The 17,232-nt window shown below is 45.5% G+C and overlaps 1 protein-coding gene across 2 annotated transcripts in view; it reads left to right on the forward strand.

Annotated features, from left to right (window-relative positions):
* Window positions 1–9,820, forward strand: part of sik3 (SIK family kinase 3) — a 70,979-nt gene extending 61,159 nt beyond the window's left edge. For both annotated transcript variants that reach the window (XM_017684508.2, XM_017684510.2), the window contains 8 exons: window positions 699–757; window positions 1,065–1,174; window positions 1,453–1,750; window positions 4,015–4,802; window positions 6,285–6,433; window positions 7,162–7,291; window positions 8,681–8,810; window positions 9,668–9,820. In XM_017684508.2, the coding sequence (XP_017539997.2) occupies window positions 699–757; window positions 1,065–1,174; window positions 1,453–1,750; window positions 4,015–4,802; window positions 6,285–6,433; window positions 7,162–7,291; window positions 8,681–8,802 (1,656 nt within the window). In that variant the 3' untranslated portion in view covers window positions 8,803–8,810; window positions 9,668–9,820. The remainder of the gene's footprint in view (window positions 1–698; window positions 758–1,064; window positions 1,175–1,452; window positions 1,751–4,014; window positions 4,803–6,284; window positions 6,434–7,161; window positions 7,292–8,680; window positions 8,811–9,667) is intronic.
* The last annotated feature ends 7,412 nt before the right edge of the window (window positions 9,821–17,232 follow it).

Raw genomic sequence — 17,232 nt, forward strand, 5'->3', positions numbered from 1 at the left:
GGTGGTGTTTTTCAGTGTTTGGACCTCTTAGTTCCAGTGAAGGGTGATGTTAATGTTACAGCACAAAGACATTTCACACAGTTATACGATTCCAGCTGTGTGTCAGCAGTTTGGTGAAGACCCTTTTCCTGTTCCAGCATGATTGAGCCCCTGTGCACAAAGCAGCTCCATAAAGACATGGAGTGACCAGTTTGGTGAGGAGCAACTCCAGTGGCCTACACTGAGCCCTGACCTCAACCCAAATCAACACCTTTGGGATGAACTAGAACGGAGTTTGTGAGCCAGACCCTCCCAGAAGAGTGGAGGGGAGGTTATAGGTGCAATATATATATATTCCATATAAATGACCATTGTTTTGGAAAGGGACGCCCAACAAGCAAGGTGTGATGATGGTCAGGTGTCCACATACTTTTGGCAATATAGTGTGGGGGCGGGGGGGCGGGGGGGGCGGGGGGGGGGGGGGGGGGGGGGGGGGGGGGCTTACTAGTGTGTCAACTGTCCCATGGGTGTTAGACTTATGTATTTGTATAGAAATTTGTGTGTATGTATACAAATGTATAATTCTCTCTCTCTCTCTCTCTCTCTCTCTCTCTCTCTCTCTCTCTCTCTCTCTCTCTCTCTCTCTCTCTCTCTCTCTCTCTCTCTCTCTCTCTCTCTCTCTCTCTCTCTCTCTCTCTCTCTCTCTCTCTCTCTCTCAGGCCCTTTCTTTGGGACATGGAGAGAACCAGCCCAGTCACCTTACCCACCAGCTTCAAAGGTAGACACATTTACACCCTCCAATATCTCGGTACACTGTAGGGACTCTGGTTGCTGTTAGAGCTCAACCGATATATCAGTGATAATATCGGCCGATGTTGACGAATCACAGGTTTATCGCTATCAATACAAACATTGCCAGGATCACCCAAATCGTCTACTAATAACTAATGTAAACTCTTTCCTCTTTCTCTCGGTCTACCCTTCTTTCTCTCTTTTCTCTCTCGTGCTGTCTCACTCTCACACCTGTTTTTTTCCCTCTTTCATTTCTTTTTAATTTTCTCTCTCCTTTTTTCTCTTTCTCTCAGGTTGCGTATTCAGCCCTCCAGTCCGCCACCCACGCACCCCAATAACCACCTCTTCAGGCCAGCCAATCAGAGTCCTCCACCAGGGAGCCAGGCCATGATGCAGGGACATGGTGAGAGTCTCTTTCTCTGCCTTTATTCCTCTTTTCCTCTATCATATGTTCTTTTCTATGGTTTCAGCTTGTATAGCTGTATTACATGTCCATACGTTATCAGTTCAATATTAATAAATAGTAATAACCAAGAAGTATAATATAGTAATAATAAAGGTAAGTTAATATAATTATCATCAGCAGAATCCATTCGTGCGTTTATATTGATGGTAGTAATTTATCAGATCTGATTGATCGTGTTTCCAGGCAGGTGGTCATTTTATTTGCTCCTTCCTCAGGCGGACCATCGGCCGTCCAGTTCCAGCACGCCCCTGACCTGTATCAGTCCTCCAGCGGCAGCCCACCCCCAAACGCCCTCCCCCGCATGACGTTGCCCAGCCAGCCGCAGCAGCAGCCCCCTGGCCCCGCTCACGCCCCCGTCGGCCTGACGCAGGGTCTCCCGCAGCAGCAGCAGGTGACCATCCAGGTCCAGGAAGTGGAGCTGGCGGGCGGCGCCCAGCGGCAGGGTTTCCTAGCAACGCCGTGTCACAGAGTTCTGGGGAAGCAACTGAGCGCGGACAACGCCGAAACGCACAGGTGACCGCCACGCCAGTGCTGACGACAACCACGTTAGCGTTTCACTTCAGATACTCATAATTCTGATTTATTTTTATTTATTTATTTATTTATGTGTGCGTGTATTTCCCTTCATTGTTTTTACGCCTGTTTGTCTTCCATTGTTTCCATTGTTTTATGCAATGTCTGCTTGTTTTTACACTCTTTTCTTTCTTGTACCTTCCATTGTTTTGAAGGGTGACTTTTATTCTGTATATTTTAATAGGACATTTTATTCTAGATGAATTTCAGTTTGTCTGTTAAGTTTGTTTTCTAGAATTTTTTTTATAGAAATTTGAAGGACTTTCTGGATTCAGTGCATGAGGTACAGTCAATATCAGTGGTACAGATAGCACCCCCCAGTGGTAGAACCGTGATATTGCCGTGGTTTTCCTCCTTTTACGTCCTATAGATGTACAGTCTTGTGCAGAAGTTTTAAGGTTTTGTTGATTATCTATATGAAACTAAAGCCCCATTCAGCCAGTGTTAATTGTGCATGGTGCCCTGAGACATAGAAGCTTATCAGTAGCACATTTAAAATGATGAGTTTGAATGTTTAGAGTTTAACCTAACGCCTAACCCCCAACTGCTCCCTGGGCTGCCCACCGCTCCGGGCAAGTGTGCTCACTGCCCCCTAGTGTGTGTGCTCACTAGTGTGTATGTGGTGCTTCACTTCACGAATGGGTTAAATGCGGAGGTGAAATTTCCCCGTTTGTGGGATTAAAAGTGTCACTTTATTTTCATTTTGATCCTAACACGGCAAAAATATGATAAACACTCAAATACATCACATATGCCATTTTACATATTACGTTTTAATTTTGCTGCTGGTTTGCTTCCATACTGGGCTTATGGGTTGTTTCTCTTTACTCTCTCTTCTCCTCAGAAAATTCCAGACTGAATTATCTATCGTTTTTCACCCAGCTGAGTGCTACTCTGATTGTTAAGTCCCGTCTGGATTCACATTTCTGTGTTTATCGAGGCAGATATTGCCTCGTGATGGCGAGAAAAGAGGTTTTTGATCAGTATTTGGTCTCCCGTCACATCAGAGACCCTCTCAAGGATATCAAACACTTTCCGTATTGCAAACGTCACACTGGTTGTGTTTATACATGCAAAGATTTTTGCCGGTCTGGTTGAACACATTCCAATTATAGATTCAGACTGAGGTGTTTTTGTCTCACTCTACTTAACAATCTGATAAATCTCTGTTTACATGCTCACTACAACTGATCAGATCCAAACATACATATATGTGTGGAGAACCGCTTAGTGTAGATATTACCATGACAACCAGCATCACGTGAGGTCCATTCAGAGTGAGATGAGCAGCAGTGAGCAGTGCTTGTGTTTTTAACTGCTTTAAAATGACGTCAGACAGGAAAACGTCCTTCACATGTCCTTATTGAAGAAGGCTGAGGGGAAGACGTGTTCTGAGAGCTGGACATCCGTCCCACCGCCGTCTTTTAAAGATCAGAGCATGAACTTTGTCTCCTCTGCAGACTAATTTCTTCTACAAACTCTCACTATGACGCGACACACATGCAGAACGGACTTAAAGTTTCCGATAGGGAATGTAATCAGATACAGACGTTTACATGGATATTATTCTTCTATTTAACGGATTACTTACAGGATTACCCACCTTGTTCAGTCGGATAGAAATTGTGTTCCAAATGGCCTCAATCAGACTAGATTATTGCGATTGAGGTTAGTTGGCCAAAGTTTTAAACTAATCCAGTCCAAACAAGGCTTAAAGTGAAATTCCACCCATCAAAAATGGATGGAATGATTCTGACTCTAAAAACAAGCCAATCTGAATGACTGTTTTTCTTAGAATGATTTAATTAGCTCGAAGTTCAGTGGAGTTCCCCTTGACGTGAAGACATTGAGTACAGAGATAGACTTCTGCACATTTTAGTGCACAATTGATGTTTATTTGCTGAATTTAACTCAGAATTAAATGGAAAATGTGGCACATTGTATTTTACTTTTTCCAACATGTTAAACTCAGCACATAAATTGAATTTATGCAGTAAAACTTTGCAGAAAGATGCCAAATTCAGGTTCCCTGTACAGGACATACCAACTTGCTTCCATGTGCCGTATTTTACCAACGTTGGTGCTTCTTGATTGATTTCTGTTTAAGCCACGCCCACCCTGGGCTTGTAATTGTACACACGGGACAAAAATGAGCCCCTTTAGTGCTTCACCTCAGTGATACCATCCTTGTTTTTCTTTTGCAGTCGTAGCCTGGGCCGCTTCCAGTGCTCCACGTCGGCATATGACCACGCCCAGTTCAACGCCCACCTAACCAGCGGCGTGGTAGGCACCTACAACCCCTACCTGCATGGGGCGTCTCTGAAGGTGCCAGGTCTGGAGGGTGGGTACCAAGGTGCCGGCGGTGCAGGGGCGGTGGGCTACGGCAGCCCTTCGGCTCTGCAGCAGGCCCTGCTGTCCCCGACCCCTCTGGAGTACCGCACGGCGACACAGCAGCACGTCACCCCCATCCTTCAAGGCTTGCTGTCGCCGCGCCATTCTCTGACAGGCCACGCCGACCCCCGTCTGCCCCCACAGGACCTGGCTGCTCTCCTGAAGCGCCAGAACCCTCGCCCGGCCCCATCCCCTTCCCCATCACAGGCCCCGCCTGCCGCGGGCCAGGCCCAGCCTCCTGCAGCCCCTACCCCGCAGGACTACAGCGAGATGCTGCTGCTTCGGCAGCTGCCGCCGGCCTCCGACGGCCTTGAGGCTCAGGCTCCGCCCCAGGCGCAGCACTACCACCATCACCACCACCACCACCACCTGCTGCAGATCCGCACCGAGTGCCCGCCCGCGCCTGCCCTGCCGCACTCCGAGAGCATGGAGGAGGATGACGACGTCCCTCACTTCCACGACGGCCTGCTGGCCAAGGCACCCGCGCCCGGACCCTGTACCGACGGACACGAGTTGCTGGCTCCACCCCGCGGGGAAACACCCCCTTACTCCTCCCCCACGCACAGACACGCCTACATGCGGGGCGCGACGGCACAGAGAGGTGGAGTGGAGTGGAGTGGCTAAATTGAACAGATAGGATTGAGCGATAATTCCTGTTTGTTCAATGTACAATTGGGTTATTCTCACGAACGTGACAAACGCTGGAACTTGAAAATATGACACTGACTGGATATAACAGTGATTCCTGGTTGAGTAACTCAGAATGAAACCTGAACAGTTTAATTCAAAATAACTTTAATTCATTTTTAGTACAGAAAAAAGTTTTAACTCTTCTTTTCATAAACTGTAAACTCTTGTTGGACTAAGGACAAAATAGTAAAACCTATGTATTTTACAAAATATAGTATTTTGCAGGTTTATCTTATTACCGTAATGCATACTCAGCCATAGAGGATGTAATTTTGTACTTTGTTGTTGTTTTGTTTCCTAAGAGTTTATAAGCAGAACATTGCAGTAAAGAGATTCAACACATGCTGAGCGCCGGTTGATCTATTACGTTATGAATGCTGTTTATCTGTGTGATGGTTGTCACTCAAATATTTATGGTTCTTTCGTGAGAATGACCCAAACGTTTTGTGTACATTATTAATAATATACCTGGGCTGTCAAATGCGATATGTTTTTAATGGCACAGTTTTTTTTAATTTCTCAGCTGCGAATGCTGGTATACTGACCAGAAAGGCAAAGCAAAACCCCCACATGACCGTAATTCAGGCTGAAGTTCAGCTGCGGCGCTCTGTGTGTTTCTTTGGTAGACTTTCTGAATGTGTTCTTGTTCAAATACAGCTTCTCGATGTCTTGTAGAGCAAAACTACAATGGACAGGCTCGCTGACAAACTGTGGGTACATTAATTAGCAGCAAAGTAACGAAAGCAGACAGTCAGAATCTTCATAGAAATGCTTTTGAAATGGAGAAAGTCTTTCTTCATGCTCAAATTTAAGCCAATAAGTATGATCAGTTGAAATTAACGACACAAGATGATTCAGTAAATCACAATTTATTAATGTCATCATTTGACAGCCCTTATATTGGTTTTATTTAGGCTGGTTGCTAGTTAAAAACACTTGTGCACTTAAGCACCATTAGTAAAAGAGCTTGCACACCATCACTATCACCATCATGTTGACACCGAATCCATCATTTGTTCATATTTGTTGATACTCACTGCAGCTGTGATGCATATATTTCTTGTTAAACGTCATCTACAAACAGAAAAGCAGTAAAAGTAATAACTATTTTTACAGTGCCTACCTCTGCATTCACCAGTAACTCTGCATTCACCAGTAACTCTGCATTCACCAGTACTTACCTCACTCTATTTTCCCATCATTCTCCTTTAAATATTTTTTCCTCCTCTCTCTCTTGTGCTCTCTCTCTCTCTCTCTCTCTCTGTAAATCTCTCTCTCTCTCTCTCTCTCTCTCTCTCTCTCTCTCTCTCTCTCTCTCTCTCTCTCTCTGTATCCCTCTCTCTCTCTGTATCCCTCTCTCTCTCTCTGTATCCCTCTCTCTCTCTCTCTGTAGCTGGTGGAGATGTAGACTGTAGGGTGTTGGTTATGGAGGGAGATCCTAACGGAGCTGGTTACGGCTCTCGTCCTGCACAGGGCGACTCCTACCGGCCCCGCGGCTCGCTGCAGCGCCACCATACCATCCAGACCGCCGACGACGCTTATGTACGTCCGTCTGTCCGCTACTTACATAGTCTTCTTGATGGAGTAAGTTCAGGAGGAGTTCGGTTAACGAAAATGTGTCGGTTTATGTCGAATGTGAGTTTAATTTCCTCTCATTACCTGAAGCGGAACTGAATTAACTGAAAAGAAAGGTTTTTAAAAATATTTGCGTCTGTAATTTGTGTGATGCAAATGAGGTTGCGTTTCCATCAGCTCTGTAGAAATACGTGATCTTTCTGAAGTCTAAAACTCTCTAAAACCTGTTTTGAAAAATATGCAAGCAAGATCTAGAAGATCCCATCTGGGAGTTTTCTGGAATGCTCATACGCTGACCGGTAAGGCAAAGCAAAACCCCCACATGACAGCAGAAAACCTGCAGGAAGGTTCAGTTGACACAGCAGTGGTGCACCGTCCTGACATGCGGCGTTGTTGCACAAGGAAGAGTCGTCAGAAGGAAACGTCTGAAGTTTGTAAAACGTCTTGTGAAAAAGACAGGATTTTTTGGAAAGCGCTTTGGACTTGTGAAGTATAAGTGACACTCCTTGGCCACAATCACCAAAGGTGTACTTAGTGGAAGAAGCAGCATCTGATGAAAGGAACACCGTGCTGACTGAGCATGAAGCTCGGTGGCAGTAACCAGTGCACGAGTAGATAGAAGAATGGATTTTGCGTACAGCTGTGTGTGTGCACATGACCGTTCAACAGACCGATCGATCTTGTTCGATTTGCAGGACCAGGCGGACCCAATGTCTGGAATGAGTTTATTGGATGGGAAGGCGTTAAGCTCCGCCCGCATGTCTGATATCCTCAGCCAAACGTCGCTAACAGGAAGCCAGCAGCTCCGTCAGAGGGAGGAGTCAGGTACGTCTACACCGACGATCGTCTCTTATTTCTCGACGATTTTCTGAAATTAAAGGGCTTCAAACAAATTTATTCGTAGATGCGTCGCGATTCTCTCTCGAAAGATTCTGAGTTGATTCATTAATAATTCATTAATAACTGGCTAATCCAGTTATATTCTGAGTTAGGCTTCAAGTAGAAGTGTTTACCGAAGGATTAACGCTGCAGCATATACAGAAAAAAATTATGCTGGTTTGGATCAATAAAAATCGGCAAAATAATAATAATACTAATAAGAATAATAATAACAATAGTAATATAGCTGAAACTTGTTATTAATAGTGCACAGTCTACCACTGTGCTCCAAAGCATCTCCACTGCCGCTTCCTTTTTGTTTTTTGTTGATTTTTTTAATGTAAATTTGTGTTTACGTGGCTTGAGAACTTCCTTTTTTCCAGCTCGCTGCAGTTTAACGTTTCTCCAGCAAGGGCTGCTATTAGCATGCTAGTTGCTTTTATGTGCATCATTTAAAGAGAAAAAACAGCAGTGAGAAACTTTGAAAACGAGGAAAACCGTGATGTTTCAGTGGAGTTATGATTATATTATAATGTTTAATCGTCTGTTTTAATGAGTAACTGAAGTCCAGGGTCACTCAACCCAAAATGATCTTAAGCTGCGTTCACACAGCAGGTAAACGTGGCCCGAATCTGATTTTCTCACCGAATCCAATTTGTTCTTTGACTGCTCAGATAGTCTTTAAATGCGGTCTGTACGCGACAGTCTGAACAGATCAGCTCCTAAACCGAGTCGCTTGCGCAGAAGAACAGAGCGTCACGCGGCTCATCCGGAGGGAAACGGCGCATGCCGGTCGCTCCCGGAGCTTCAGTGTTGTCTTCGCCAGCATCTCTGGAGCGATTATGAAGTTCCAGTGGTCGGCCTGAATGTTTACGAGTCTCAGTAGCGCAAAAGGACGAATGTCGAGTTGGACAGACGTAAAAGTCGCATGAATTCCGATCTGGCTGTTCCGATACGGATCGGATTTCAGCTCCACGTATGAAAGCGTCTCAAATCGGAACTGAAAGTGTCAGATTCAGTGTGTTTATCTGTTCACACTGACACACATCTGAGTCACGCTTGAGGAAAAAGGTCAGATTCGGGCCACTTTTACCTGCCGTGTAAATGTAGCCTTAGTCTCAAGTCCAAGTTCAGTTAAAAGTCCCAAATGTTTCAGCTCTGACTCTGAACCAATTCTGTGCATATTCCAAGCTGTTGTGTATAAATAATGAAATAGTGTAGAATAATAGTAAGTCATTGTCAGATTAGGGATTAAGTTCAGGTTTAGATCTTGGTTTTAGATCTTTTTCAGCTATAATAATAATAATAATAATAATAATACCTGTTTGTTGACAGTGTGCGATGTGGAGGGAGAGCTGCATTCGGCTGCCTGTTACCCCTCCTCCTGTACCAGCGACATGCTGCTAACCTACAAACCCCAGGACCTTCAGTACAGCATGGAGCAGGCCGGGGTCTAAATACACAGGTAACCACATGGGTGCACTTCAGGTACTGAGATTGCGCTGCTAAAATGCTACACATACCGGTCAGGTGTAACATCATGACCACCTCCTTGTTTCGACGCTCATTGTCCACTTTATCAGCTCCACTTACTGTATAGCTGCACTTTGTAGTTCTACAGTTACAGACTGTAGTCCATCTGTTTCTCTGATGACCCCCATGGACCCCCACAGAGCAGGCACTATTTGGGTGGTGGATCATTCTCAGCACTGCAGTAACACTGACGTGATGGTGGTGTGTTAGTGTGTGTTGTGCTGGTCTGAGTGGATCAGACGCAGCAGAAATGCTGTAGTTTTTAAACACCTCAGTGTTGCTGCTGGACTGAGAACCAAAAATATCCAGCCAACAGCGTCCTGTGGGCAGCGTCCTGCGGCCACTGATGTAGGACCAGAAGATGACCAGCAGCAGATGAGCTGTCGTCTCTGACTTTACATCTACAAGGAGGACCGACAAGGTAGGAGTGTCTAATAGAGTGGACAGTGAGTGGACACAGTGTTTAAAAACTCCAGCAGCACTGCTCTGTCTGATCCACTCGCACCAGCACAACACACACTAACACACCACCACCACGTCAGTGTCACTGCAGTGCTGAGAATGACCCACAACCCAAATAGTACCTGCTCTATGGGGGTCCTGGCCACTGAAGAACAGGGTAGTAAAGTATCAGAGAAACAGATGGACTATAGTCTGTAACTGTAGAAGTGCAGCTACAGTAAGTGGAGTTGATAAACTGGACAATGAGCGTGGAAACGTAACAGGTGTGATATACATGTTTTTTAATATACACTGTAATATGCGTTTCTCTCGCTCTGTCTGTTTCAGGGGTCCGCGCAGTGTACAAAGCTCCATATCCGTCTCCTGTGTTCAGCTGCGTCATGCCAAAATGCCATCGTCTGTCTGTAGGGGGCGCTGTAGGTCCTGTAGTCGTGTCCAGCAGCCGGGATGGAGGGGAGGGGAGGGAGTGGGTGGGGTGCTGTATTGAAGAGTCCGGGGAGGGAGGGTCCCTACAGGTTCCGAAAAGAAGAGTCACTTTGGTTTCGTTTATTTATTTTAATTTTTTTTTCGCTCTTCCTTTTGATTGGACGAAATGGGCGTACGCCCCGCCTCTACATCATCCACCACCGCTCCTTTGGCTCCTCCCTCTACCCTTACAAAAGCCCCCCTCCTCCTGTTTCACCTACCTTGTTTTACCCATCTCTCTCTTGCTGTCTCTCTGTCTGGTAAACGTAGCAACGTGTGCTGCACCTCAAAGTACAAGACAAACTAGGTCTTACGTGAAATACACACACGCACACACACACACACACACACACACACACACACACACACACACACACACACATTTATTGAACGCTGAGTTTCACATCAGTCACAAACCCAAAGTATTTCACTTTAAAAACGTGCGCTGCCCCACCCCGTCTCATAATCCCACCCCGTCTCATAATCCCGCCCCCTCACACACCCCCGTCACCGTGCTGCAGTGGATCATTCCGGATGGGGCTGTAATGCAGCCCAGTGGGGGTCCTCTCTCAGACCCACCCATTCCACCAGCCTGGGAGGGGTGTTCGTATTTTTACTTTCATTTTATTTTTACTTTATTAATATTTTTGTTCAGACAGGCTCTTGCAATCGCACAGGACGACCAGCTCTCATCTTTCTTTGTTTTTATTTTTTTGTCTCTTTCTCTCTCTCTATCTCTCTCTTATTTTTTTTAAATGCATTTTTATGGCTAATGTTCATGTAGGAAATTATGATCATTATTATTATTATTATTGTTATCCTTGTTTTCTGTAAAAGAAGTTTTATGGTTCTAAAAATTATAATGATGATTATTATTAATATTATTATTATTAAAAGAAGAAAAAGTTCTGTGTTGCAAAAAAACAAAAAAACAAAAAACAGCATTTTGTTTTTTTTTTCTTTCGATCACTGCACTTTCAGTTTAAGTGGTTTCGTTTTGTTTTTTTGCTTTGCTTTCGCAGCTTCAGTTGCCTCCACCTTTCCTTAGATCAGCCCTTCATTCCATCTCTCTCTCTCTCTCTCTCTCTCTCTCTCTCTCTCTCTCTCTCTCTCTCTCTCTCTCTCTCTGTATCTCTCTCTCTCTCTGTATCTCTGTATCTCTCTTTATTCTCTCTGTATCTCTCTCTCTTTATTCTCTCGCTCTCTCTTTATTCTCTCGCTCTCTCTCTCTGTGGCTCGTTTAAAGACGGTTCTGTCTCTTCTGTACAGTGACGCCATGTATAGTTCGCCAAGCGCCGTTTCTGTATGAACTCTTTTTTTTATTATTATTATTAATGTTTTTCTTGTTTTGGCGACGTCGTGAGGCTATTTTTATATATTGTTTTATTATGTGTATTTCTTTGAATGTCTGTTTTTCTCTACAAATGAAATTCGTTTTTGTTGCTTCACCTTTCTTTTTCTTTTTTTTTTTTTTTTTTTTTTTAGCCAAAAGAGGAGATGACAATGGGAGAGACTCTTTTTGATTTTATCATTTTATTACCGAAGCGGAGTGTGATGATGATGATGATTATTATTATTACTATTATTATTAGTGTTTTTTGTCGCTTTACATCATTTCACTTCTGTCACTGCTGTTACGTCTGGACTTGTTTGAGGGAAAGGAAGAGATGCTAGTCGACACGTCGTCCACGTTTGGCGTCCAGAACTTCGGATCTTCCTTGTCCAGGCGTTCGGGAACGCCGCCCTCTTGTCGGAGCGTTCCCAGCCAAGGGCTCACAGTTGTGTGGAATGCTAAGGCGGTTAGGGGTCAATGGAATGAATTGACATTAGCGGATTGAAGAGACATCATGCTAACTGGTGGGCACCAAAACATGCTCACAACTTCGGAGACGGACTGTTTAAGAGCTAAAATGCTAATGCTGCCATTCACAGTTAGCTGTGTTAGCAGAATGTTAAAATTTGCCCCCTTAAACTTAAAGATAGCGGTTAAAAGAGGCTTAGCTAAAATGCTAATGTTGCTAAAGAGTGAAAGAAAACAGATTAGCGTTGTGGAAAGATGTTGCTAACTAGCGGTCAGAGTTAGTCGTGTTAGCTGGGCATTTACCTTTGCGTCAATGATCTTTAAAAGAGTGGTTGAGTCTGAAATGCTAATGTTTCTGAGAGTGAAAGAGAACAGATTAGCATTATTGAAAAGATGTAATGCTAACCAGTGGCCGCTAGCTCACGTTTACATTTGCTCCAAATTCGTAGAAGCCTTTTAAAAGAGAAGCTGCTAACTAGCGACCACAAGCTTGCGTTTAGAGTTAGCTGTGTTAGCAGGGTGCATACATTTGCGTTTTAGACCTTAAAATTGCTTTAAAAGAGCGGTTAAGTCTGAAATGCTAATGTTGCTGAAATTGAAAGTAAACATTGCGTTATTGAAAAGATGTGCTAACTAGCGGCCGCTAGCTTTCATTCACAGTTAGCCACCTTAAAAGAGTGTATAAGTTTGAATCTTAGATCTTAAAAACTCTTTAAAAGAGCGGCTAGATCTTTTGACAGTGTTAACATTGATGGCCTTAAAGACGCTGTTTAAAAGAGAAATTGAGCTAAATTGCTGATTTTGCTACGATTGAAAGAAAACCAATTAGCTTTATTGAAAAGTGCTAACTAGCGGCCACTAGCATACACTGACGGTTAGCCATGTTATCAGAGCATTTACCCTTGAGGGGAAACATGTGAGAAATGTGTTTGTGTCAAAAAAAAAATGCTATTGTTGCTAAAAGTCAAAGAAATTAGCTAAAATGCTAACATGGCTAAAGATAACGGAATTTACAGATGTTAGCAGAGAATTTTACTTTTGATTTACGACATCATAATGAAGTTGCCAAGCTAAAACCTCTAATGTTGTTGTATGCGAAAGAAACTGAGCAACCATTAATAAGCAATACTGAAGGGATATCATGCTAACTCCTGGACACTAGCTTGTTTTAACCGGGCATTTGCAACTTGGCTCTTATGGGTGGACGTCTTAAAGAAGTAGAGAGAGCAAAAATGCTAACGTGGCTAATAGTGAATCATTGCAAATGAGACAGCATGCTAACTTATGAGCTCCTAGCATATATTGACAGTTAGCTATGCTAACAGAGGGAATAGAATTGCTAGCTAGCCCTTAAAGGAAGACACCCAAGAGGAGAAGTTGAGGCAAAATGCTAATGTGGCTAACAGTGAATAATAGCAAACAGACACAAATTAGCATTATTAAAGAGACAGCATGCCATGCTAACTAGCAAGCGGCTGCTCTCATGTTTGCAGTTAGCCATGTTAACCCAGGGTTTAAGTAAGAATAGTTGAGGTAAAACTGCTAATATTCCCGTGTGAAAATGAAAGCTAGAAACTAGAACACGTTCATGGCCAACAGGTTATGCTAACATGGCTAACAGTGAATCAAAGCAAAAAGCTGTGAATTAGCATTGTGGAAATGATTTAATGCTAACAGGTGTTAGCTAGTAGCTTAGTGCTAATGGCTATTGGCAGATATTCGTATTAAGACATGCTAACAGGAGCTACAGTTGAAAGGAATAGCTGAGCTACAAATACCCATGAAACACGGTTATTGAACAGCGGTCGTGCTAACTAGCAACATCAGCAAGTCTCCTCGAGCGGTTCCATTGGTCTCTCGGCTCTTAAAGACCCCGAAGTGGCCCCTGGTCAGTGGAAAGTGGACAGTATGGTCAAAACCTGCGGAATTAGTTTAACTTTTAATGTTGTTCGGTCCAAAGCGAGTTGTCATAGCGATATTAGCTTTTCGAAGTTCAGATAAAAAACATTTTTTTAAAAAACTGAGCTATTCATGCTCCGCCCACAATCGTGTTCTTTCCTAGCAACTGTTGCTAGGTTGAATAAGCTTTACGGCCAATATCTGTTTTGATTTCGTTAAATAACATCGAGTTTCCAGGTTACGATGCTACGTCACCGACCGAGACCGAGTTAGCCTGACGTGCTAACGCTGGCGATCGGTTTGTCGTGATCTTGTGTTTATAAACACGTGTGTAATTGTGGGCGGAGCCTGGATAGCACCGTTCCAAGTGTTGAGCTGATTAGCGACAAGTGAAGTGCACTAGGAATGGAGTGCGCACTACAGAGCATACAAGGTGAGGTTAGGGACAGGACCGTTCATGGATGGAGTCCAGATCTTCACGTTGTGGTCAGGAATGCGTTCCTCTGTGCCCGTCTTCATATTCGAGGCGGCGACTCGCGTCGTCCCACCGAGCTCCAGGTGCATGCTGGGCTTTCTCTGGCCCCCTATGATGAAGGCTGCGTCCTCGTCGTCCATCGTTCATCCTGTCCTCCTCTTTCCTTCCTCCTCCTCTTCCCTTTTCCCTTCTACTTTCATTTTGTCCTCTTTTGTTTTTATTTTTGTTTTTGTTTGTTTTTTTGTTTTGGAGTACAAAAAATACTAAAGTGCAACAACAATGGTTTAAAAAAAAAAGTTCCAAACAAACTGAGATGAATAATAAATATATATATAAATAAAGAAATAATGCAAAAGGATTCAAAGCATGGTGTCGTCTTCAGTTCTTCGCAGCTGAGATCCTTCTGAAGTGCTGGTTCTGCTTCTGGATCTCTTCAGTTTTGCTCACACCTCTCAGAATGTTTCAGTGCTTTAAGGATGTCAGGCAAACTTCAAGTCAAATCCAAGTCGAGTCCTGAGCAGTGTGGGTCATTACGAGCAAGCCACAAGTCGAGTCCTGAGCAGTGTGGGTCATTACGAGCAAGCCACAAGTCGAGTCCTGAGCAGTGTGGGTCAGTACGAGCAAGCCACAAGTCGAGTCCTGAGCAGTGTGGGTCAGTACGAGCAGGTCTCAAGTCGAGTCCTGAGCAGTGTGGGTCAGTACGAGCAGGTCTCAAGTCGAGTCCTGAGCAGTGTGGGTCAGTACGAGCAAGCCTCAAGTCGGGTCCTAAGCAGTATGGGTCAGTATGAGCAATTAACAAGTCAAGTCCTGAGCAGTGTGGGTCAGTACGAGCAAGTCCCAAGTCGGGTCCTGAGCAGTGTGGGTCAGTACGAGCAGGTCTCAAGTCGAGTCCTGAGCAGTGTGGGTCAGTATGCGCAAGCCTCGAGTCGGGTCCTGAGCAGTGTCGGTCAGTACGAGCAGTATGGGTGAGTACGAGCAAGCCTCAAGTCGAGTCCTGAGCAGTGTGGGTCAGTACGAGCAGGTCTCAAGTCGAGTCCTCAGCAGTGTGGGTCAGTACGAGCAGGTCTCAAGTCGAGTCCTGAGCAGTGTGGGTCAGTACGAGCAGGTCTCAAGTCGAGTCCTCAGCAGTGTGGGTCAGTACGAGCAGGTCTCAAGTCGAGTCCTGAGCAGTGTGGGTCAGTACGAGCAGGTCTCAAGTCGAGTCCTGAGCAGTGTGGGTCAGTACGAGCAAGCCTCAAGTCGGGTCCTAAGCAGTATGGGTCAGTATGAGCAATTAACAAGTCAAGTCCTGAGCAGTGTGGGTCAGTACGAGCAAGTCCCAAGTCGGGTCCTGAGCAGTGTGGGTCAGTACGAGCAGGTCTCAAGTCGAGTCCTGAGCAGTGTGGGTCAGTATGCGCAAGCCTCGAGTCGGGTCCTGAGCAGTGTCGGTCAGTACGAGCAGTATGGGTGAGTACGAGCAAGCCTCAAGTCGAGTCCTGAGCAGTGTGGGTCAGTACGAGCAGGTCTCAAGTCGAGTCCTCAGCAGTGTGGGTCAGTACGAGCAGGTCTCAAGTCGAGTCCTGAGCAGTGTGGGTCAGTACGAGCAGGTCTCAAGTCGAGTCCTGAGCAGTGTGGGTCAGTACAAGCAAGTCCCAAGTCGAGTCCTGAGCAGTGTGGGTCAGTACAAGCAAGTCCCAAGTCGAGTCCTGAGCAGTGTGGGTCAGTACGAGCAAGTCCTGAGCAGTGTGGGTCAGTACGAGTAGGTCTCAAGTCGAGTCCTGAGCAGTGTGGGTCAGTACAAGCAGGTCTCAAGTCGAGTCCTGAGCAGTGTGGGTCAGTACAAGCAGGTCTCAAGTCGAGTCCTGAGCAGTGTGGGTCAGTACAAGCAGGTCTCAAGTCGAGTCCTGAGCAGTGTGGGTCAGTACGAGCAGGTCTCAAGTCGAGTCCTGAGCAGTGTGGGTCAGTACGAGCAGGTCTCAAGTCGAGTCCTGAGCAGTGTGGGTCAGTACAAGCAAGCCTCAAGTCGGGTCCTGAGCAGTGTGGGTCAGTACGAGCAAGCCTCAAGTCGAGTCCTGAGCAGTGTGGGTCAGTACGAGCAGGTCTCAAGTCGAGTCCTGAGCAGTGTGGGTCAGTACAAGCAGGTCTCAAGTAGAGTCCTGAGCAGTGTGGGTCAGTACGAGCAGGTCTCAAGTAGAGTCCTGAGCAGTGTGGGTCAGTACGAGCAGGTCTCAAGTAGAGTCCTGAGCAGTGTGGGTCAGTACGAGCAAGCCTCAAGTCGGGTCCTGAGCAGTGTGGGTCTTGAGTCGGTCCTGAGCAGTGTCGGTCAGTACGAGCAAGCCTCAAGTCGAGTCCTGAGCAGTGTGGGTCAGTATAAGCAAACCTCGAGTCGGGTCCTGATCAGTGTCAGTCAGTACGAGCAGTATGGGTCCTAAGAAGTATGGGTCAGTATGAGCAAGCCTCAAGTCGAGTCCTGAGCAGTATGGGTCAGTACGAGCAAGCCTCAAGTCAACTCCTTAGTAGTATGGCAAGATTGAGTCCAGAGTCAGTACAGGCAAGCTGCAAGTAGAGACTCCTGAGTCAGTACAGGCAGAGTTGGTATGGACAAAGTCAAGTTCAAAGTCAGAATGGTACAGGCAAGTCTCAAGTTGAGTTCTAAATCAGAACAGGTAAGCCTGAAGTAGTCTTGAGTCAGTACAGGCAAGTCTAGAGTCGATTCCGTGTGTGCAAGGTCGAGTCCTAAATCAGTACGAGGTGCAAGTTGAATACTGAGTTGGTTAAAGCAAGGAATTCAAGTCCTAAGTCAGAACAGACAGACCTCCAGTCGAGTCCTAAATCAGTACAGGTGTGCCTTAAGTAGAGTCTTCAGTCAGTATAGGCAAGCTTAAAGGCAAGTCCCAAGTCAGTACAAGCGAATCGCAAGTCTACCCCTGAGTCATTATGAACAAGGTCCAGGTCAAGTCCTGAGTCAGACCAGACTTGAGACTTGGAGTTGAGTTCTGAGTCTGTATTGGCAAGATCGACTCAGGACTCAAGCTGAAGCTCAAGTTGAGTTCCGAGTCACTTTGGGAAAGTCTCAAGCTGAACCCTGTCACAGTACAGTCAAGCCCAGAGTCAGTACGGGCAAGCCTGAAATAAAGTCCTGAGGTTAGTCTGGCCAAGCCTCAGTTCGTGTCCCAAGTCAGTACAGACAAGCCTCAAGCTGAGTCCTGAGTCAGTATGGGCATGGTTGTGCCAAATCCTGAGTCTGTATGGACAAGCCTCAGGTCGAGTGCG

Source organism: Pygocentrus nattereri, chromosome 17 (assembly GCF_015220715.1).
Source record: "Pygocentrus nattereri isolate fPygNat1 chromosome 17, fPygNat1.pri, whole genome shotgun sequence".
NCBI classification, from domain to species: domain Eukaryota; kingdom Metazoa; phylum Chordata; class Actinopteri; order Characiformes; family Serrasalmidae; genus Pygocentrus; species Pygocentrus nattereri.